This window comes from Aptenodytes forsteri, unplaced genomic scaffold (genome assembly GCF_000699145.1).
Source record: "Aptenodytes forsteri isolate BGI_AS27 unplaced genomic scaffold, ASM69914v1 Scaffold242, whole genome shotgun sequence".
Classification (NCBI taxonomy): domain Eukaryota; kingdom Metazoa; phylum Chordata; class Aves; order Sphenisciformes; family Spheniscidae; genus Aptenodytes; species Aptenodytes forsteri.
In genome coordinates this window covers 2,439,281-2,462,035 of record NW_008795253.1, presented here as the reverse complement: position 1 = coordinate 2,462,035, position 22,755 = coordinate 2,439,281, and the positions used below count along the sequence as shown (strand labels likewise).

The 22,755-nt window shown below is 37.9% G+C and overlaps 1 protein-coding gene across 5 annotated transcripts in view; it reads left to right on the top strand.

Annotated features, from left to right (window-relative positions):
* The first annotated feature begins 7,438 nt into the window (after positions 1-7,438).
* FAM184B (family with sequence similarity 184 member B) overlaps positions 7,439-22,755 on the top strand; it is a 52,223-nt gene continuing 36,906 nt past the window's right edge. For 2 of the 5 annotated variants that reach the window (XM_009279120.2, XM_009279119.2), the window contains exon 1: positions 7,440-7,778. In XM_009279120.2, the coding sequence (XP_009277395.1) occupies positions 7,644-7,778 (135 nt within the window). In that variant the 5' untranslated portion in view covers positions 7,440-7,643. Of the gene's footprint in view, positions 7,779-22,755 lie in introns of all 5 variants that reach the window. The other 3 variants (XM_009279121.2, XM_019472018.1, XM_009279122.2) reach the window with 3 other exon arrangements.

Here is a 22,755-nt window from a genome sequence, read left to right as displayed (position 1 = left end):
GCCTATTTTAAAGTTCACTTTTGCCTATTTTAAAGATTTAGGTAACGAAGGGGATTAAGTTCACTAGGTAACCAGTTAAGGAACTGGTTACTTAGTTCTCTGGGTGAACTATCTAAGCTGAATCCAACTTGCAGACTGTTTTTTAGTGAAACATCCTTCTGTTTTGTATAAGCTGTAAGGGGGGTTGAAAAGGTGAATAGTATGGATAACTGACTTGTTGGAATGCATATTTGTGTTTCTTCCAGACTGAATCTTTTACTAGTGGAAATTTTCCCCAAATTTTCAAGCATTTGTTGTGCACCTAATGTCCTCCCAGAAGTCCTTTAACTTGAGAATAGTTCTGTATCTCATTATGTATAAATATGTATACATATTTATATACATATGTATATGTATCTCATATGTATAAATTCTGTATCTCATGAAAAACAGGAAAGATAACTAAGCTCAAACTCCAGAGTCGTTATGGGTTACAGAACATACTGTGAGACAGGGACTGATATTTAATGAGAAGCAAGGCAGGGGATGATTAGCTGAGGGGAAACATTCTGAGCATATATTAATTACAGAGTTACGGACAGCATTCGAAAACGTGAACAGAAGTAGTTAACTGTGGACACTAGGAACTTAAGGTATTTGACGTCTGTGTGTGTTTGGGCTTTAAAAAAAAGTGTAGAATTACCTCAAGTGATGATAGTTATCTAGTAAGAACAGATGACATACCATCAAATGGCAGTAGGTCAAATAGGCAGAATCCATCCTGAAGAAGGGTCATTTTTGGCTCGCTGAGAAAAAGAACACCTAACAAATAAAACAGATAAGCGCTAGGGGTCAGTCTTGTTCCAGATCTGAATCTTCCCTGTGCTTTCTTTAAGTAGCAGATTTTTATCAACAAAATAATGGAATTATTTTCTCTTTACAATCGTGTCAAGGATTATGGGGTATATAAGCTGTATGTGGAGAATGGAGGGCAGCAGAAAGAAAAAAAGTGTTCTATTTTATAGATAAAAATTTTAAATTTAAATTTTAAATTTTAAAGGTGAGTCGTTTGTGTTTTGTATTAACTTTTAAAACGTATGGATCTGGCCTAATCCCCTTCTGCTCCTAGAGAGCACCTATTGATCCGGCCTAATCCCCTTCTGCTCCTAGAGAGCAGGAAATGGATTCTATACGCACAAGTACAATAGTAACATAGAATCATATATATTAACTTTTTCCTAAAAGTTTTTATTTTATGTTGGATAAATAGTCACTCTACAAAAACGCTATAATCAACAGCAAATCCTCAATGAGCTGGGGTTTTTTTTGAAGGTTATATTTTCTAGGGAAATACAATCTCTCTATTCAAGATATTTTTACTGGAAAATTAACTTAATCTAGCATTATTCCGCTATAGAAAAAGATAACTATGGAAACAGGAAGAGAAAAGGATGTGGAGAAGAAGATGGAAACAGGAAAAGAAGAGCAGGTAAAACTTTGTGATTCTTGTGGCTTTAAAAACGCAGGACTTTTATTTTAAGTGAAACTAATAATGCAAACTGAATTACTTTTGATTCACATGTGTTTGGCAGCCCATTTGTGCCTACCTGCATCTCAGATCTACAGGTGAGGATTTTCCCTGGTGAATACCTGGCGGTCCCTTATGATGGATTTCAACCAGGATGTAAGATTTATTTCCTCCAGTCTGCTTTAAATGTTTCTGCTAGGCTTTGTATTTCTAGGTAGAAATAGAAGTCAGGCTTCAGTTATGACACATTGATGTCTAACCCAGTTAGACATACTGTTTTTCAGGGTAAATATGCCACAGGAATCCAGATTCCCAGTATCATAATTGGTATTTCATGTGGTATATAACATGCTGAAGTAGGATCACAAATGTTGGCCATTTAGACTTTGCTCTGCATAAAGTATAACAGTCTCCCTGTGATACCAGATGCTTTGTTTAACTAATGGAGGTGTTTGCTGTCAGAGTTTTTACAGGTTATGTTTCAGGGCCTTGACTGCACTAATAAGCCTTAATGGCCCCTGAGCAGCCTCATCTGGGGCCTCCAGCCACACCCCTTGCCCATGGGCCCAGGAACCCCATTTCAGCTCAGCCCTGGGCCTTCAGTCCTTTTCTGAGCTAACTCTCAGGGCTCAGTGAGGGCCAGCTACTTCCTGAGGGATGGATACAATGACTGACTGGGAGGATAAGGACCTCACCAGCAGCACAGGTCCAGAGGTTATGGCCAGTGGGTTTCACAGTTCTATCCGAAAAGGAAAGGAATGATGAAACTCAGAACCTTGGATGGTGCTCCAGGCTCTGGAGGGAAGTGTGCTCTAATAATTCAAGATTTTTTTCATTGTCCTTTAAAATAGTGACCTCATCTGCTATGCTATGATCTGCTTCTGGTTGTCTCCCTCTACTTCTGACCCACTGTTCTAGATCCTTTCTCTTTCCTTTGTCAGTCCTGTTGTGTGAGCAAATACACAGTGCCACAGGGTAAGCCAAACTTGCTGCATGCCAGTTACTTTGTGGTAATTTTAGATGTAGGTCACTATGTGAAAAAACAGGTTAAAAAAAGGATAGTCGTTGCTATCCTATTCAGTAGGTGTCCCAGGGCTTTCATAACTGATGCATCTGGTTGGTTCCAGCTTCCAAATTAAAAATATAAGCACAGTAATATTTCAGCCATAATTGGGCCATCATTATGCAGTAGTAATCAGAGGTTCTGTTCACCACATTCCTCCAAACCTTGTGTGTATGTAAGTCAGCTGTAAAATTGTATATACATTTTTGAATAGTTACTGGTTTCAGTCAAGGAGGTAGCACTTCTGGTGGTTTTTGAATTGGACTCTCAAATCCTGTTTGCTTTATGAGGTGGGAAGAAATGAAAATTATAAAGTAGTTATATATAATATTATGTGTATATATATAAAAATTATACATAATATATGTAATTACCCAAGATGTACCAGTGGCAGAACCACTTTATACTTGTCCTTTTTCTTGCATTCAATCCCAAAACAAGCTTTATCGGAAGTAGGATAGTGAATGAGGTGAGCAGGATAGCTGCTCTTACGAGTCTTCTGACTACTTTTTATTTCCTTTTTTTTTTTCCTGTAAGAAGGGAAAAACAGTCCCTGAATCCTGTATTCTGGGGTCAAAAAGCTGCTTTGGGACCAAAATGAATTTAAATGGGGATCAATAATGAGGGTAGTGATTTATGAATTAAATTAGAATCTCACTTAGGGCTGCATCTTCCTTTGTTGAGACACTCACTAACTTGAGAAGTTTTAAATCCATTTTATTGTTACCGTTTTGTCATTTGAAACGTAACGTGACAGTTAATGACTAACTGTATTGTTCTACCATTTTCAAATGCAAATTTTATTGGACTGCAAAGTAGCAGAAGAGTGTAATCTGGGGGATCAGTTTAACTTTGCCCTCATGTATTAAAAAAAAAATAAATTCCACTGACGTCAGTAGTACTGGTATTCAGACAAATAGTGGAAGAATTGGGCTCTGTATTAATTGTGTTTTGGGAAAGCTGTTTGTAATATGTTAAACAAAGGAGCAAACTTATGTGTTAAACATTTGCAACAGAAATATCTTCTTTATGTCTTCAGGGTGTGTGGGTCTTTTAATAGTAGCTAGTCTTACCTTGTACATGACACAAAGATTTTTATGTGTAGGTATAAATAATGCTGAATTGATGGATTTAGGTTTCAGTTGAGATAGGGAGGTAAACTGGGTGAGTTCGATCCATATGGGTCACACCTTACTTAAATTATACTGATGTTTGAATCATGCGGGGTGTTAAGAATTTTATATATGTATTATGAAAGCCTACCTGAAATTTGTTTCAGGCATTTAAAGCTAATTTGCTTGGTGGCAAGGATTTTGTAATAACCATGTCCAGAATCGCACCTTTTCTCATTTGACAATCCTGATGATGTTGACTTAGAGGCACTTTTAAAGATTTACTGGCATTGACTGATCAGCTGTCGGAGAATGTTTCTGACATCTGAGTCACTCTTATGGACTAAATATGTGACAGGACAAAGTGCTTTTATGTTAACCTAGCAATGACAAATTGCTTTGGTACCATAGAAAAAAGGTAAGAACTCAAAAGTTACTTACTTTGCATGCAGATTTTGTTCCAAGTTGTTTCTTTTCTTTTTGACAGAGGGAGAAAAGCCTTACAAAAACATTATAGAAGGAGGAAAGTAATTCAATTTTTGGTTCTCCCACATGTGCCTCTAAAACAAGAAAGGATTTGATTCCAAGTCAAAGCTCATCAGAAGCCCTATTTATTTCCTCACTGATTGAGAACAGTAAATATTCCTTCAATATTATATTATTAAAAAACCAGACCCGAACACAAATTTTGGAAGGATGTAATGAACAGAACATCTAATTTTTGTTGTGTAATAATGGCCCAATCCACCATCAAAGTAAGAGAAAGAACATGCTCTCATATAATGATAGTCTATGTGCTATGATTTTCCAAATTCAAAGGTTGAGAAGACTAAAGTTTGTAGAACAAAGGTCTCTCAACTCTATTATGCATACCACAGTTGGCTGAGTTAGAAGGACTGCAAAGAGGGATTATAAAGATTTCAGAAGCTATATAGTCTGCATACTCAGCAAGCAGCAGGTACCGAAAATGGAAGACTTATAGTCTTTTACTCATATATGACTTGTTTTTTATAATAAAAAGGTAAATTAGTTAATGAATCTGTAAAGCTATAAACCTGTGTACAGTTACTCATAGACTTATAGTAGTGCTATGACCACCTTCTCTCATAATTTACTTAAAACTAATGCAGCAATCATAATTCAAGCAGAAGTGTGCATGTGTGTTTTCTGTTTAGACTTTTAATTTGTATTTTAAACTATCTTTGCCATATACTGCCCCAAGTTCAAGAACATTCTGTAATCTTCCTATGTGTTCCGTGTGGTTCTCACAAAACCCACATTTGTATAGTACACACTTAAATTATGCTTTGTGGTGTCTTTGCTTTGTCATCCTATCTATAGGTGATCCCTAGATCAATTGGAAGAAAAAAATAGGTCAAATTCTCATTGAAAAGCTCTGGCATTATCTGCTGAAATTCTGTTATTGAAATCAAGTGGATTTTTTGAGTGGTGGAACTAATGAACTTGAGTCACCTATGAATTTATGTTCTGTGGTTGCATTTTCTGGTGCATGAGATCTGAATGAAGCTTTTCCAATGTTTGACTGACAAGTCTTGTCTGGACTCAGAATAATTTACCAGTGACAAATTATGTTCTGCTAACACCCCATCTTGTACGAAAGCCTCAAGTTTTTCCCTCTAACCCCCCAAAATACATAAACTGCCTGCTTGAATATGTCTCAGTGGTTTATTCCTTTCCCAGCGTACCTGGAGATCTGTGCTCCTCTGCTCTGTCTATGCCTGTGTAAATGTCTCAAGTCTCTGTCCAACCATGCATTCAGGTCCAGTGTGTCGTCTGCTATTCAGTAGAAAAAACATGAATGTTACTATCTGTCTAGTAGAGCAATAACACAGGTAACTTATTATAAGTACTTTTAAGACCTTTTGCATTTTTCTTAATTTGCTTTCTATTTTCACTCAGTTTTGTTCTTTTTCTGAGGAAACAAGGTGCTAGGAAATTGTTCTAGCCCTTTGTATTCTCTTGATTGTCCTAATAAGCATGTCAGTTTTATAAAAATTTTACATATAATTAAGTTCCTACACTTTTTCTCAAATTGATGACCATGTAGAGAAGATATTATGACCATATTAACTGAGTTAAACTTAAGTGTGAGTATATGTCTTACCAGATACCAGACAATTGACAATGGCGTGTCCTTATGCCCTAGTCATAGAAAAAGTTCCAGTCACAAGCAGCAGCATCTTGGACACTAATGCCAGTGAATGAAGAAACTATACTTAGTCATTCCTGTGTATAAGGCTCTATTTCCTACCTTTTCTTATTAATGTTCTGTCTGGGCTAAACTTCTCTTCCCTGCTTAGCATCTCCCAGCAACTGTGACCATCTTTGTTTTCCTTCCTGGCCTTTCCCTTCTCCCACGCTGCGTTTCTCAGTCAGTCTTCATTTCCTCTCACTCCTGGAGTGAAGATTCTTTCTGCCTCCGGAGATTTAGAGTCCCTCCTTTTCTCCCAGCAATTTAAGGGTTTGGTTTCTCTGTCCCAAGGTCTTCTCTTCTTACATCTTCTCACTCCTCCTCCTCCCCCGCTGCCTGCAGGCATTCTTCTTCCTCTTGGAGTGTTTATTCTTAAGAGTGCTTCATCTCTTTTTGCCCTCAGAGAGGATTTCCGTTTTTCCTTTTGCCCTGCCCTTAGCTGACACCATGTAATCCTCCTTCCCAATTCTGATAGTCCGAAGGAAGCTCTTTTTTCAAACTCACCACTAGCAAAGTGAAAGCTTCTTGCCCGAGAAGGATGGAAAGTACTGCCAGGAGGTGAGACAGGAAAGCTGCCTTACCTGCTGGGGTGGGGGGGGGGAAGAGGCAGCCTCATGTCCCCTCTGGCGGGCTGCAAGCCAGTGTGAGCTGAGATGGGGCCCTCGGCCTGCTCTTGTACTGGCTGCAGCGACACATCGAAGGGGTGTTGAGCAACGCTCAGCTTCTCTTACCTGTTCTTTCTCCATTTTCCTCTTCTCCGCTGCTCTGACTTCACCCTACTTTGCCTTCTCCTCCTTCCCCTTTCTCTTCTAGGCTTGTTTAAATGTGTCCACTAACCATTTTCTACTTGCATAACACTTTACTGAACCATTCTTCTTTAAAAATCCCGTTATCTTAATAGCTTGCCTTTTTTGTGCCCTTTTTTCTGCCCTTTCTGTCCTTTTATTTATTTTTACATGTAGCCACGACCAAGCCTGGTCTCTTTGAAGAGAGGGAATGGCTTGCAGATGAAAAAAAAATTACCTGTAATATTGTCAGTTTTCTTCTGCACCTTTCCAATGCCTTTAGTTTAACTGACCAGTCTCTTTGGATAAGGCAGGTGGACCATCCTGGACACTGCTCCCGGGCTCAGCTGTGCTCAAGTGTGCCTCTTAGCTGTAAGAACTGCTCCATTCTGCTTTCAGCTGAGCAGCAAAAATTGAACAAGGTTTTCTTCATCTCTTTATTGGTCCATCCGGACTTAGAGAGGATTCCCAAAATAGCAGAGCTTATGAAGGGTGCCAACACGGTCCTCTCTGATGACCTCTGCAATCCTTTGGCAGCCCAAGAAGGTAACATGATTTAATCTGCAGATGATTTCTGTAAGAGATCCCCAGCAACGTCTGTGCTGCTGCTTGTATGGCTGGCTCAGTGTCTCCTGTGGGGAATTTGTAGTATCCAGCCGCTGGCATCTTCTCCTGGCAGACGCTCAACCATTTGAAGAGAAGGGGAGGGAAAAAAAAATCCCGATCAGGATGTTTGCACATGCTGTTCTCTGCCTCCTCGCCTGGGTGTTCTGCTGAAGGATTGGGACATCTGCACAGAAGGGAGCGCGGCGGCGGCTGGAGCTGGCCCTGTTCGGGGCTGAAGTTCCTCCAGTGCTATGGGGGTTTGAGTGCGTGCAGCGCGCCGGGGGAGGCCGGCAGCAGGGACAGGATCGCACCACCCGGAGCGTACACAGACAGACTTGATTACAATATTTCAAGCCTAATGGCCTCTGGCATAAACAAGATTCATCAGCCCGGGACTTGCAATGGATCTAAAGCTGCTCGCAGCAGCTCGGCAGAGGAATGCAATCAGGAAATGCACATGAAAATGTGCAAGAAGATCGCCCAGCTCACTAAGGTAAGTCTCGCTGTTGCAGCCTTCCCGGGGAGGTGAGGCTGCCCTGGCCAGAGGCGGCGGGGCTGGCTCGGAGCTGCCTCCTCTGATGGCCCCTGTCTGAGAGGAGGGAAGGGAAACCGGTCCTCTCTTACAAGGCGGTTGCTGAAAACATTGGTGTGCACAAACTTCCTTTCAAACAGTTCCCTCGCGGGTGCTACAAACCAACCTTAGCGGGTTGCCTTTGTGGCTGACGTCTCGCACTTAACTATTCTAATTAGCGTGCAGCAATAGCGAGAAGATCTCAAGCTCTGCGAAGACATAGGGTTTGTCTGTGTGCTGCTCGGAGGGATTGACGGTATCTGCTTTTTTCCCTGAATTATGAAGATGGCAATTCATTTGCGTTTTATAGGTTCTCGAGTAATATTGTTGCAAAGCTGCAGCCGAACTGTGGTACTAAAGTACAATATTACTTGTTGTCTTGTACTTAATTGTTCCTGATGTGCGTAAGTAGAGATACTTTAAACGACATTCGTGAAAGACAGGAGTTGGAAAAGAGTCAGGACTACATTACGTAGTATATTGTAGTAAAACTTTTAGTCAATACCGACATACACTACAAAATATTTTGAACATTTTCCACACCATGTTAAGAAATAAGAGAAAAATCTGTAGGAGGTGGCAGTTATCTTTTAAGCTATTTTTATGCTGCACCTTTGTCAGTGAGAAAAACCTATTTCCTACCCTTGTTCACTAATCCAGCTTTTACATGTTCTGTAACCTCACTGCGATTGGTAAAGACATTTTAGCGATGAAAAAACACTGACAATGAAAAAGCAGTGGCTAAAAATACAGGTATAACAATAGGAGATCATTAAGATGTTCAAGTTAGAATGGCTTACTAGTTACAGTGCCATTCTCATTAATGATGACTGTATTTGATAATGTATATCGTGTATGAACGCATACACAAATGCTACCTATATTTACATATATACTTGCTATATTATACTTACTGTACTATAACAATACTTACTTTACCGGTGCTTTGATTGTATGTTTGTATAATAGTATTTGTACACAATCTGATCCTTACTTTTTGCCCATGAATGCACACATTACTCTTCAAGGTACATTTTCATTCTGTAGTAACTGAAAGAAAACTATACAAATAAACATCAAATTTTTTATTATTTTGAATACTGATACGTTTGAGCAATGAAGTCCGTAAAAAATTCTTAGAGAGAAGCACTTTCTGTTTATTGATAACATTCCTGATTCCTCAACCACAGTGAAATTTACATGAAAGATGACTGTAAATTAGATTAAGATGTCCTGAGTTGTTTCCTTATTTTCCATCTGGTACTCACTTGCTGTCTTTGATCTATTGTGCACACTAAGTAAAATTTGTCCATAAGTATCACTCAAAAAAATAACAGTATTACCTTTTCTAATAGAAAAGCAATAGCTGGATCTCTATTAATTGATAGCTTATGCTTCACAGTAACAAGAGTTGAGGAATCACCAGCTCCCTCTTTCTGGGCGATCCATTTCTGAACAGCAGACTTAGAGCATAATGATGAGATCTGTGCAAAGAAACACTTGTTCAAAATTTTCAACTCTCAAGCTAAACTCATTTTCTGTAGAGATTTCTGTGCCTTCCTTTTTATATAAAGTGATTCTTTTTAAAGTCTCTCTAATCTGAACTAAATTTTGAGGAAAAAAGATCTCATCCTTTCTGAAAACTCTTATATTACTTTATAAAGCTTGTCTTTGGGTTGGGGAAGAAAGTTCTGCTATTTTAGCAGCAAAAGGGGGGGAAAAAATCATCCCAATGCAAAGGGTCATGGCAATGTTTTATTGCAGTGTTTTTTTTCAGATGCTTTTGCTAAATTTCTACTGTTAAAATGTGTGTGGGGTGATTTCTTTACTTTTAATAGAATTTCCCCTCTGGATACTTTTCAGTCATCTGAAATAAAGACGATTTATACCTGAAGCTCAAAAAAGTACTTCTGAAAAGCAAATCATTCTGTTTTGCAATGTGGCCTTTAAGAACCATTTTTCTCTGCAATAACACTACACTGACAGAGAACTCATGGCAGAATTGGAATTAATAATCATAAGCTAATCATAAGCTTTCCCTTCTAATTTCTGGGTAGACTAATGCTGTACCAACAGCAGACATCTGAGAAGCAAAATCTGGACCAGATTAGCTGAAAAATGGCTATATGGAAAATTTGTTATAATCATTTTTGGCCTAGGAACTTTGAGAGCTCCTTTTCAAATCACTGTTTTCTTCGCTATATTACAGTCAGGATAATTATAATAAAATCCCTCCTAACCTTGAATTGCCTGTAGCGCTTTCCTTTCCCGTTTCTAACCTAATATGCAATACTGCTGTCTGTTGTTATACAGCTGCAACTTCCTGTCCCAGTGATGTTAGATTTTCATTGATGGGAAGATAATGATTTAATTACTCATCCACTCCGTTGTGCCAGGAGAAATGAATACAAAATGTTTGAATTAGGTGTAGGATACAGAGCTTGACTTACATTCTGTTTCTTTGTTACATAGTCAGTAGTGGCCTCCTCCTACTCACAAAGGTAAAGGAGGGGTGTGCGAAGGCATCAACAGCAGAACCAAACTGGGTGAGGTGATTGAGTTTCCATTGTTGTATGAAGTGCTGATTACATTTTAAGACGTGGGTTGGTACAGGGAATCCCCATAGGTAATCAGGATAGAGATCCTGAAAGCTGCTCCCATTCTACTGCCCTGCTATTTCTACTTTTGGAGAGGGAGAATATAGTAAGTTTTCATACCTTTAGTCGTGCATTTTTCTGTTCTGTGCCTTTTTGGCTGTAGCAGCAAAAATACAAACCTTTAGAAATGTTTCGTTTGCTTTCGGCAGCAAGCTACTGCTTTTTGTAGCCCATTTATAAGTATTTTTAGATGCCTGGCCCTTCTCACACAGGTTGGCTTTTTCCACTGTTGACATCTAGAACATACATTGTATTTCCACATTGAGCTATCACAATGAGCAAAAAATGAGCATATTTGTAAGTTCAGTCAGGCTCCCTGTTCTGCTCTGCCCTCCTCTTTCCGCAAAAGTAAGGTGGCCTTTGCATTTCAAGGCAGAAGTGGCCAGAGATCCTTGTTTACCATTAGACATGTCTGCCCACGTTTGAAGTACACTAATGAAAATATGGCAGGGTTTTATTATTAATTGTACAGTTTAGGTTTTGCTTTTAAAGCCTCAGCTCACAGTGCCAAATGAATATGTGGGACAACCAGGTTTTGTTTGAAAAATATATATATTAGAAAAAAGGGTATATTAAAAAGTGCAAACTGAAATTTTTTGTTCCCATGGATGCAAGTAAAAAGTTTAAAAGCCCTGGTAAGATTAGTGAGTTTGGATGAGAGCTCTCTAGGCCTTCTGAATTTTGACCTTAAAATCGGATAACATTACAGCTATTTTCAGATGAGCTATGCTTTGATTTATGAACTTACAGAAATTAGAACACAAACATTCTGCTTGCAAATGGGAATGTCCATCTGTGGTTATCATTCACATATACGAATCACACATTTAGTTGGTAGGTACCTTTCTACACACTAGTGCATTCAAATTAATAGGGACTTGAAGTTAGTGTGTTCTTATGATTGTAGCAGAATGCATGACTTCGTACCAGTAATTAAGTTTAGACTTCTCCATCAGACATTGGATCCTTGGCATGCTGTTTTGCGCTTGCCAGTTCTTTGTATTTCTGATCTGTTTAGCAATAACATGCAGTTTAAAATGCATGGTGACTTTTATAAGACGCTTTGGGTGTCACTCCCTGCTGCCTCAAGCTATGGATTTCAAACATCCATTGGCTATTACAGGATTTTCATGTGCTAATGGATTCTCAGGACAGTCCTTTTTACTTGAGATAGGATGAGAAATGCAAATGAAGTCTTGAAGAGGAGTGCTGAGGAGAGTGGATCAGCTTTCATTGAAAATGCAGTTCGAGCAGGGCTGGCAAGAACTAGATACACTGCAGATATCCATGTTATTCAGGCTTCTTTTCAGACCTCTGCCAGTGGGGCTCAAACCAAACCCTCTGTTCTGAACTGCAGTTCTGGAACGAAGCCTAGTACAAATAACTAGGATGGTGACATTACATGGTGATCAGAGAGCTACCTAAGCCACAAAACGGTTCTGTTTTGTTCTTAGAGACAGATTCCTGGATACCAATGGAGAATTGTTTTTAATGAGAGTATATAGTTACCCTCAAACTCATTTTCCCTAGGGGTTCATCTGACTCTGTATTGGGAATTTGGGAGCCTTGTTGTAAGCAGCATATTTTAAATTGCAGTATTTCTGGTCAAGTAGATTGTTAGTAAAAAAATCAAGCAGTCTGGCAAGAATTTTGTGTATCTATGTTGGATACTGTGAGTCTTAACAGAGGAAGAGAGTGCTGATGCAGGTAATTGCTGGTAAAACACAGTTAAAAACCTTTTTTTCCTTCGGGGAAAGAAATGTCAAAGGGGATCAAGTGTGTTCCTCTTCTAGAAGCAGCAGCATAGGCAGATGTTCCTTAATGACTCTATGTGGAGCAGTTGAAAATGTTACACACTCTGGCTGCTTATCACCACCAGTCACCAGGAGGTTTATTGCCCCTCAACTCATTCAACAGGGTAGAAAATATGAACATTATTTAATATTATTTATTAATATTAAATATTAATATTATATATTAATATTATTTAATAAGCTTCAGAGGAAAATCAGCCAGATAAGCAAAACCCGATTTCATTAGTTATTTAAGGAAGGATGTCTGACTTTTGCACAGAAGTGTATGAGATATGTATGAGCGTATGCTCATATTTAGTTCTATTAGCTTCACTGTATGGGTGGAAATTTACAGAATTAGCAAGTGGCCTGGTATGTGTGTGAGTGCTTACACCACTCTGGTGTTATGCAGCATGGCTATACATTAGATCTTTTAACCTTTCCTGTTTTATTTGCCATTAAAAAAAATGGCTGATAGGTTTATGAATGAAATATGATCAAATTCTAATGGCTTACTCTGGAAGCACCTACCAACTGAGCAACTGTAATGGAGCACTCTGTTGTCTAACTCATGTTTCTAGTTGAAATATATTGCCTTTTTCACGTAGTTTAAGCTAAGTTTATTGACCTTATTTACTGTGATGTGTTAACAGTACTCAGTAACCAATGCTTACAGTGGCTCAGCTGATAGGCAGTTAGTTGTTATGCTACCAGAACTCTCCTGTGTGCTTGAGGCTTTTTGATCTCAGTTCTCTAGAGAGGTATTCGGTATTCTACAGAAATGAAGCAAAATGGAACAGCATAAAAACTAGGATCATGCTTTTGGAGCAACAATATTTTTTCCTTTGGGCAAGGAATATAAAAAATGGTTTCCATGTAGGTAAATAGAAAGAATCTTTTTATAAAACTGTTTACATTATGTACTAACAAGACTGACAAAGTCAGCTGTCAATATCCCCATGTACTTTACTTGATGATGTATTTGTTTTCATGATTTTTATGTAGAATTTTCTATCAAGATTTCAAAGCTAGCATTATTTTTGCCTACCGGCTGACAAAAATGTGCAGACTAAGATTTCTTAACTTGACATCACTACGTTTTCCTTACAGAACTAAAAGGGAACTCCTGGATCATAAAATCCATGTGCTATGTCATATAATTGTATTGACCAGCTAGTCAAAAGCAGTATTAAAGCCACTATTTCTATTAGGAAGTAACCCAGAATCTTATTATTTGCAAGGCTAGAAATTGTCATTGAAATGAATTTAGGGTAAAAGAATGGCATCTTTGTATGGGAATTACCTTCTTACCATACAAATTTGTCACTGACTATACCAAGTTTGCAGAAAATCTGACAGGCTTAGTAATCGACAACTCAAAGCTACTTTATAATGGAAACTATATACTAAATTCAAGTCACATTTTCAAGGAACCCTAGTTAATGTTTATATACAAAATGTTGTGTGTTTCATTACTATGCGCATTACAGGCCATAGGTAATAAAATATATAGTGATCCATTAATTGCACAAAAGAAAATTGCAAGGTTATAGTTTTTTCGTATTCTATCTTTTCTTCATGGATAATGTATAAAAGTACCCTTTTCAGTGACACTATAACTGTACCTCTCTCCTAACATTTTCTTTAACCAGTATGTAGATGCCAATATTTTACAACTGAGGAAATTGTACTCAAGTTAGAAGTCAATGCCAACTCAGCTTAAGACATTCTCACTTAAATATTCTAAAGCTATGTATTTAGGCTTTTGAGCGCTTCAGCATTGTGTATGGTATATGAAATATTTTTTTCCATAAAGTATCCTGTTATTTTTTCCCTGAAGTCACGTCTTCATTAGATAAAAGTGTTTATGTTTTATTACAACAGCTGTTACACTGATGTAGAACTACCTCTGTTGCCACCTCTACAGTCACATCTTAAACACATTAGCTGTCTCACTGTAACAGTTCACTTGTTTTTCCTGCTTGTACACAACCAGACTGTCTCTATGTGGTGCTGAAGACCACTTAACCTGTGCTTTTAGTAGGAACAGATAGGCATGCAATTTTTTCTCGCATGTGCTTAAAGCCATCAGGAATTGTGTGAATGTAGTTAGTCCAGTAGCAAGACCGAATTAATTTATCCTGCTTCCCAATGGGGCACGGTAGCTCAGGCTCGGCTGTGCTGGTTCAGACTTGGCATTTACTTAATGTATATTCACTTGTCTTCCAAAGGGCTCGGAGGCAGCAGAACACACATAACCCTAGTACTGAGGAAGTACTGCCTTTATTTCATAAGGAAACTACAAACTGACTGTTTTCAAGTAGGGATTTTTTTTTTAAGTTAATGAACTCAGTGAAATTCATCTGAAGTAAGATTGTACTTTTTTAATGTAGTTGTCATTCAGAATATTGTATGACTTGGCCTTTAGGCACTTAAACACAGTTTTAACTTAAAACAGGTTTCTGCTAGAGAAGTCTTCTGTTTTAATTGTCTTTGGAAGCTGCAGCATTTGGTTATGACTATGCACTGACATCTAGAGGGTTATATAAGAGCTACCTTTAGATGTAAATATGAGATTACAGTTGAATATTTTGCTTTTTTCATTCAGGAGGAGAGAACTACTAGAATTTGATAACAGGGCTGTTAAGAACTATAGCTGGTACTTTTAAATGTTTTTACAATGTTTAAATGTTTTTACTAAACGCTGATATACCTTAGTATTTCATAAAAATAATGAATTGTCTCAAAATACAGGACATTGCAATGCAACTACAGTGCATTGCTACTACACTCTTGGCAATGCACCTTACAGTCCTTGTCCCCTGACTTTCAAGAGGAGGAATGTGTGTTGGAGAACAGTACAGCTCCCTGACCACTTGTGCACCCAGATGTGTGAATGCAGTCAGGGTGTGGCCAGGGAGTATAGTCAAGTCGGAGTAGTGACAAGTGCCTCTTGGTCATCCAGCGCAGTCATTGTTCACGATATAAACATGACGCTGTCAGAGACTTGTGGGTCTTAAAGCTTTAAATTTTAATGCTTAAAAATTAAAAATTAAAGCATAATTAAAAATTAGTGTAAGCATTAATATTTGGACTAGGCCCTTATCATGGAATCATAGAATGGTTTGGTTTGGAAGGGACTATTAAGGTCATCTAGTCCAACCCTCCTGCAATGAACAGGGACATCTTCAACTAGATCAGGTTGCTCAGAGACCCACTCTGTTTATTCAGGCCAATTTAAATTTCCCAGACTGTTTCCACTTTTTCTGATGATAAATGGTGGTTAAATTTTCTTGGTTTTGTGATCATCGACGCAATCTCAGGAGGTGTTTAGCATATGCTTAATATGCATATGCTTAATAAGAATGTCTTCCTGAAATGGGAATGTGAGTAGTGGCTGTATTCAGTCTAGCTCCATTGGTAAAAATTATATGGGTACATGGGTAATGGTGTAGTATTATTATGTGTATTATTATGTAGCTGTTTAACTACATAATAATATGTTGATTCTGGCTCCTACGATACTAATTTGAAAGGGAGGAGAGAAACTGAAAGAAAAATATCTTTTAAAAAACAGTGCATGCTGAGGTCCATCTGAGCCAGTAGCTTGTCTCTGATGGTGCCCAGAGAGTTACAGGAATATGGCATGCCTCTAGTGCACTTGTGTAAAGTATTCTCCCTGCCTCCAGTGATTTGTGTGAGTTTTCCAGAGACTGCCAAAGTATCTTAGTACTTAATAGCCCTGACTGGATTTTTCTTCAATAAATTTGTCCAATCAGTTCTTGAATCCATGTGACCTTATGGTGTTACAGACTCCTGTGACAGGACATTTGTACTTAGCTGAATGTAGCATGATATACTGTCTTCTCTTTATTTTAATCTGCCACCTCCTAGCTGTTTTGTAGTTCATATATTGAAAATGGTGATGAGTGATCATTTGGTATTTACCTTCTCCGTTATACTTTTGACTGTAGGGATGGCATGGATGAGGTTCAGTTTGAGATAAGGATACTTTAATTTAGCGTTCTTCATGTGTACTGTATGTCCAAGCTGCCAATGTAATCAGTAGAGCCTAGAGAGTAATTTAGCAGACCAACCATTAGGGACTGTACTCAGTTTCATGAACTATCTAAAACTAATGTCATTTGAGATTTGAGCATAATCTGCCTAGTTCTGGAAAAGCATAGTTAACCTGCAAAGCCTGTGGCATATTTGTCAATTCCTATGGTGATATTACAGGTGCCTATGGCATCTTAAATGGCATCAGATCTCTGAGATTAGGCAAGTGAGTCAGGACCTCGGTGTCTACCTCAGTGAGCTGAATTGCTTTCAGGTCTCTGCCAGCTTTACTGACTGGATCTCTGTTGATGGACTATAATGGGAGTTTACACGAATGGCACACCAGTGAACACCTAAATCCCAGTATTTTAATCTCTAACAAAGTTATCTCATGTTCCCTCCTTAGCTGTGTCTCTTTCAGAGTTGGAGAGTCATGCTTTATTGTGTTACTTCTTGCATGGAAGCTTTTATCATGATTGATTATTCTTGTTGCTTTTTAGTACACCTTTTTTTCAGTTCAATTAGACTCAGCTTAAGGAGCCAGCAGGGAACCGTAACTGCATGCTGTATACAAGACGTGGGTGAATCATAGACTTCTGGTTGTGATACAGGGAGGCTTTTTCATTTGTTCTGCATTTGTTGCTTAGAAGTCCAGCTATCTAGCTGTCTGACTGCTGTCTTTCTTGTATGTTTTATAGCTCCAAGATTTCTTTCCTGAGCAATTTCAGATTCTGTCAGTGTGTATGGAAAATTTAGATTTGCTCCTTTAAAGTACATTACATCACATTTATCTACAGTGAACTTTATCTGTCTTTTTTTACCACTGTGTGTGTGAGGTTTTTCTGCAACTCCTGTAGTCAACTATCACTTTTGATATTAATTTATTTTTTGAAATTTTAATGGATGTATTCAGTAGGATAGCTGCTAGTACAGCACTCTAGACACTCTATTCAACCTCTATTCTCTCTGAGTAGAAAATATATTTAGTCATAACAAAATAAGAGTATGAACTGCATATTATAAGATGAGAAAACTGCAAGGCATCTGAAATCTCCACAGTCCCTAGAATACTGTGCTTTTCTTTTTTAAAAGTGTAAACATAATAACCTGCAAAGAAAAAAGCAACAACCCTTTTGTTAACATAGTAGCAGCAGAGGGTCTGTGAAACTTTCACATGTATTCCCACTGTTGAATTTGCTTATAGCAGCAAAGAACTTAAATTTTGGTGCCCGCAGTAGTAGAAACTGGTATTATTAATTTATGGATACCTGAGGGTTTTGATGGTTTCTTTTCTTAATTAGGAATGTATCTAGGACATATAAAGAAATCTTTTTAAATTTTAAAAATTCCTCTATTAGAATTTCACCCGCAAACTCCAGGAGAGTAAGAATTTGATCCAATCTGTATAATGCTTTAGTTTGGATTAGGAAGAAACAGGCCTTATTTTATCTGTGCTTATCACAGATCTACATCAAAGGCAAAACCTGCAATAAACATTGTGTTTTAAATAAATTATATTTGTCTCCACAAAAAGAAGGATTTGGTTGGGAAAATCTGTTTCACCCTGGGCTGTAATTAAATCAACGATTCTACAGTTTTTATTTGCAAGATTTCCAAATTCTACTGTATTTAAAGTAAGGAAATACTTTGAAAAACAGGAAAAATGTGAGAACTTACTTGATGAATTTGTTTGTTTACTGCATTTATTGTAAAATTGGACAATGTTGCTTTATCATCCCCACACCCACAACACAAAACAGGGTGTGGTAAAAAAGGCCCCCCCCCCCCCCCCCCCCCCCCCCCCCCAATTTTAGACTCCTTAAAGACCTTTAAAAATCTGGGATGTAATGAAACATTTTCACAAAATTGAGTGTTAATTTGGCAAATGAATTCTGTCACCACTGTATTTAAATCTGGTTAATGAGATGCATTTGCTCATATTTTTGAAGCATAATAGAGATCAGACTTGTGGGATATAAACCTATCAAGCTCTCCTATAAGTTTTAGATATGTAACAAAAAGCAGACAGCTAAATTATCAGTGAATTACATGGAAATAAGGCCTTTTTATTCCTTCTATTGACACAGAATTGTTGATTTCACTTCTGCACTAAAAATTTGCCTGGACTAGAATGACCTTAAAATGGACAGACAGAGGGCATAGATATAAATGTGGCTTGTGTTGAACAAATCTATTTCTTGCATGTTATCTTCCTGAAACAGCTTCATAAGATGGATTTGAACTCATCCAAGACTGTAAAAGTCAAAGGTTTATGGGGATATTTGAGATCTTAAGGAGTTATGCAAGAATTTCACCAAGACAGAGATTACGAAAGGTGAACAGAAAGGACTCTGAAATCAAACAATTTGGCCTTTCTGCTTGTCTACATATGTGTGCGTGTTGATTTACTTTATCAACGAATAAGCATAATCTTTTAAAGTGTTTTCATCTAGTTCAGTGGTTTTTAATAGACAGAAATGTTACCCAATTTAACTTTTACTGAAAAATAATGTGATCCTCTCTGACAGAATTTGAATACAGCTTAACCTGACAAATACACTCAGGATGAATTTGATTCACCTCAAGGAGAACACAGAAATAGAAATATATTTCATGTAAATGTCATGCTGACTGATTTTATTTATTCTAGTTTTTAATTGCATACAAAATCTACAAAACTGCTTTTGATATTTAAGTTTCGATAAACTATTTCAAAGGTATGTAGAAAAGGGTGTTGACAGATAAGATACAGCATGAATCGGGAACTGTAAACAAAAGGTTTATAACATCATATTGTAGGGAGGCAGATGCTACAAAGATCTGGGTTAGAGCTTGCAGTATTTCATATATTAATTAATGATCTGGAAGTAAAAATAAACAACATATTAAAATTAACAGGTGATACTAATTCAAAGGGAATCATAAACACCTAAACAAGATGGAAAGAAGAAAAGGAATATAGTTGGAAGACAAAATAAACTGCATTCAGTTTGGAAAAAAAATTGTTTTTTCCAAAATCCTGCATCAAAGCAGATGTGCATGGTATCTGTATGCCCAGTATCTGTTTTGGTTTGTAAAGTGTTGGTAAAACAACATGAAGTGGGTATACAGAAATGAAGACAATATGAAGTGAGACATTAGTGCAGGATGAAGAAAAACCTCAGAAAACAGAGAAACAGAGGAAAATTAATCACTTTCAGCCTCTGAGAGTTAAAACTTGTCTCTTCCCTCTGTATGGGACTCTGTCTCAGCTCTATAGAAGAGGGAAGAGCTGGGAAGTTGGGTATGCAGAAGAAGCAATAACAAAACAACCAAACACCTGAAGCAATTCACTTCACTTCCCTTACCTGATTTAGACACCTGTATTGGAAAGGGAAACATTGTCCTTTGGAAGCACCTGTCTTTCTCCGTTGACTAACCTAGATTAGATATGTAATGGTGAAACGGATGATGTTGGGTGAGATGCATCCCGTCTCTTATATGCAGGAAACATCTTTCTGAGAATGAAATGCATAGGGTTTTTCTTGTCGTTTCCTTGCAGTAATTACTAGTGGCCTCCTCTGACTTCCTTCTGTGGTAGCTGTGTTTCAGAACAACCAGTTTCTCTCAACATTTCCATGTCAGAACTGGAGGAATCTTTAATATTTCCATGACTGTCTAGGAAGACCTATTTCTTGAGATGCTGAGGAGGCACTGTTTACAACCAGAGTCATAGCAGGTGGATTTGTGACCAATGTAAAGAGAAGGGATTAAAGTTGAGTAGATTTTGTAGAACAGTTCCAGAAGAAATTTCAGTAATACACTGCATGTGCGTTTCCCAGCAGAGGAGTCTCTGTCTAGAATTAACTTCTGTGATTCTACAGTATATTTTTGCTTTGCTGAAATTGCTGGGATGCGGTATTGGTGCCTTTTTTAGCACCTGCTCTGCTTGTGGAAACATTCTTGCAATACAGTTTTACTTTCCTAATTCTTAAGTTGCCTGGCAATTATTCCGCTTAGCTTATTAGAAACTATAAAATACAAATGAGGCACAGCTGGATGTCTCTTTAGTAAAATTTAGACCAGGGCTAATTTTATGTTCAATTGCACTTGAGAGATCAAGTGCAATACATAGGCCACTAAACTAAGGTTTTCTGTTTTCAGTATTGCACCACACTAGGCAGAAAAATAAAGTAAAAAATGAGAATGAATAAATGTGCCTGTGGGATTTCCTTGTATAAAATTTAAACTAAAAGGGGAAAAAAACAAAGGGAGAGGCAGAAAGAGGCAAAAGACATGCCAAAAGAGATTAGAAACCTGTAGGCATTTTATGCTTATAGTTTCTTGATACATTTTAGTATCTCAATGTATTTTTAGACTGACTGTAATACATGGTACATGTAGGAAAAAGGGCAATATGTTCTAGTTTTAAGAATGTAAGATCAACTTTCCCTCTTCTAGTGTGAATCTCTAGATAAGGAAAACCACAAATACTATGGATACTGTGGGACATTCAGGAGCGTGAGACATTGCACAGTGAGCTTCTGCCCAAGAGGCATCAGATCATCTAAACACAAGTGGATTTCATACAGAGCCATTAGCTACCTCTGTGCGGCGCCCCCCTCCCATCCCTCCAGGATCTGAAAGGCTTTATAATATGGTTGGACCAGCGGATGAAAGGATTTAGATTGATCCGGCACTAAAAGAGAATCTCCGGAATCAAAATCCTTTTTTAGTACAGTAATTAGGATTCATTCTGGTGCAGGACACAAGTGATACAGCTCTTCTGAAGCCTGAGGAGCTGTGGAAACCAGCTTGGGTTGTTGTGGCCAACACAGGTGAGAGCTAATGGAGCTTCCTGAACTTCAGCTAAGGCTATGTCAAACCAGTTGCATGTGTTTGCAGCATGATGCTGGAACATCTGATCTGGCTTTTCTCAAAGCTCATTAGTTTCTGGTTATAGTTTCCAGAGCTAAAAGCAGACATACTGTTTTCAGTGAGCGGCTGGCACTGTGAGCTTTAGCTGGGTTCTCAGCTCTGACTTTGAACTCATGAACTCCATTGAACATAAATTGGCCCTAACTCTTTGCATCTCTGACTTTGTTAATTTGTTATCCATGCCCACTAGGCATGGATAGATAGAAGTTTGAGGTTTGGGAAATTTTGGAAAAATATTTTCAATAACTTGCTGACAGTGAAAGGCTTGAAATAAGGTATTTTTCTTGTTTATAGGTGACAGTCAAGACTGTTGGTCTGTGTTGATTCAAGGTAATTTTAATGTATTGTCACAGTGAGTGGATAAATGAACCATGAACTGTATATATTTCTTATAAAAAAATGTATTCTATAGCATTTTTCTAATGAATGGGATGGTAGTAGGCTATGTAATCTGAAAGCTCACAAAAGAAACTTTTGGTATTTCTCCCCACAACTCCAGCTTTTGAAAACAAAGTTATTTCAGCTGGAGCGAAGCTTTCATTTCAAGAGAAAAATAAATTACTTTAGCTTGTGTTTTTGCAAGGTGCTGAAGGCACACCTGAGAGACTAAAAAATCATAAGGCAAATTTAAAAAAAAAAACTTAAAAATATAAACAAAATTCCTCATGATTTTAAAGATATTTTTGTAATTTTAGGTTCTGAAACACTTCTGGATGTTTAGCGTGCCAATTTTTTTAAGGCTTCTCTCATATAAACACATAAATGGGTAATGTTATCAACAGTTGCTGCAACTATTCGGACACATAAAATTATTCTTGTGCCTTCAGGAAGCCACAGAGGACACAAGGAGAGAGATGAGACTTAGCTCATGAGGTCCCTGATCATATGTTACAGCGGTATCATTCAGTTGAAATCAGCATAGGTGTAAAATTGGATCAGCAATGTAGCTAATCATAGCCTAGGCCTGTACCTTAATTAAAAGACATTCTTCCTTATTCAGCATTAGAAAGAACAGAAGATACTTGTTAGAGTATTAATTAATAAATTGTGGGAGTTGTTTTTATTTTCTAATCTGTATAGTTACAGTGACAGAGGAGGCTAAGGGATACAGAGCCATTTCTTTCAATAACTGAACTTACTTTTAATAATTTCTCTGTCCTTTGCTTTAAAAGAGACCCTTTTAAGGCTGACATGTTTAGATACCTCACTCTGCTCTGGTCTGCTTGGGAAGCAGGCAAGACAGAATTCACAGAAACTAATTCACCTGCTAGTGAAGAGAAGATACTACTGCTACTAGTGAAAAGGAGATTATGTGGTCATTTGGCCTCGGTGAGCCTCTAGCGAACTAATTAGCAATCAAAACTTGTCTCCTTCCCTGCTTTGTTTAGGGTGCTGCCAGGAGTACCCTGTTTGCCCCCCCCCCCCCCCCCCCCCTCCCTCTCTTCCCCGCCTTTTCTCTGTGTTTTCTTCTCA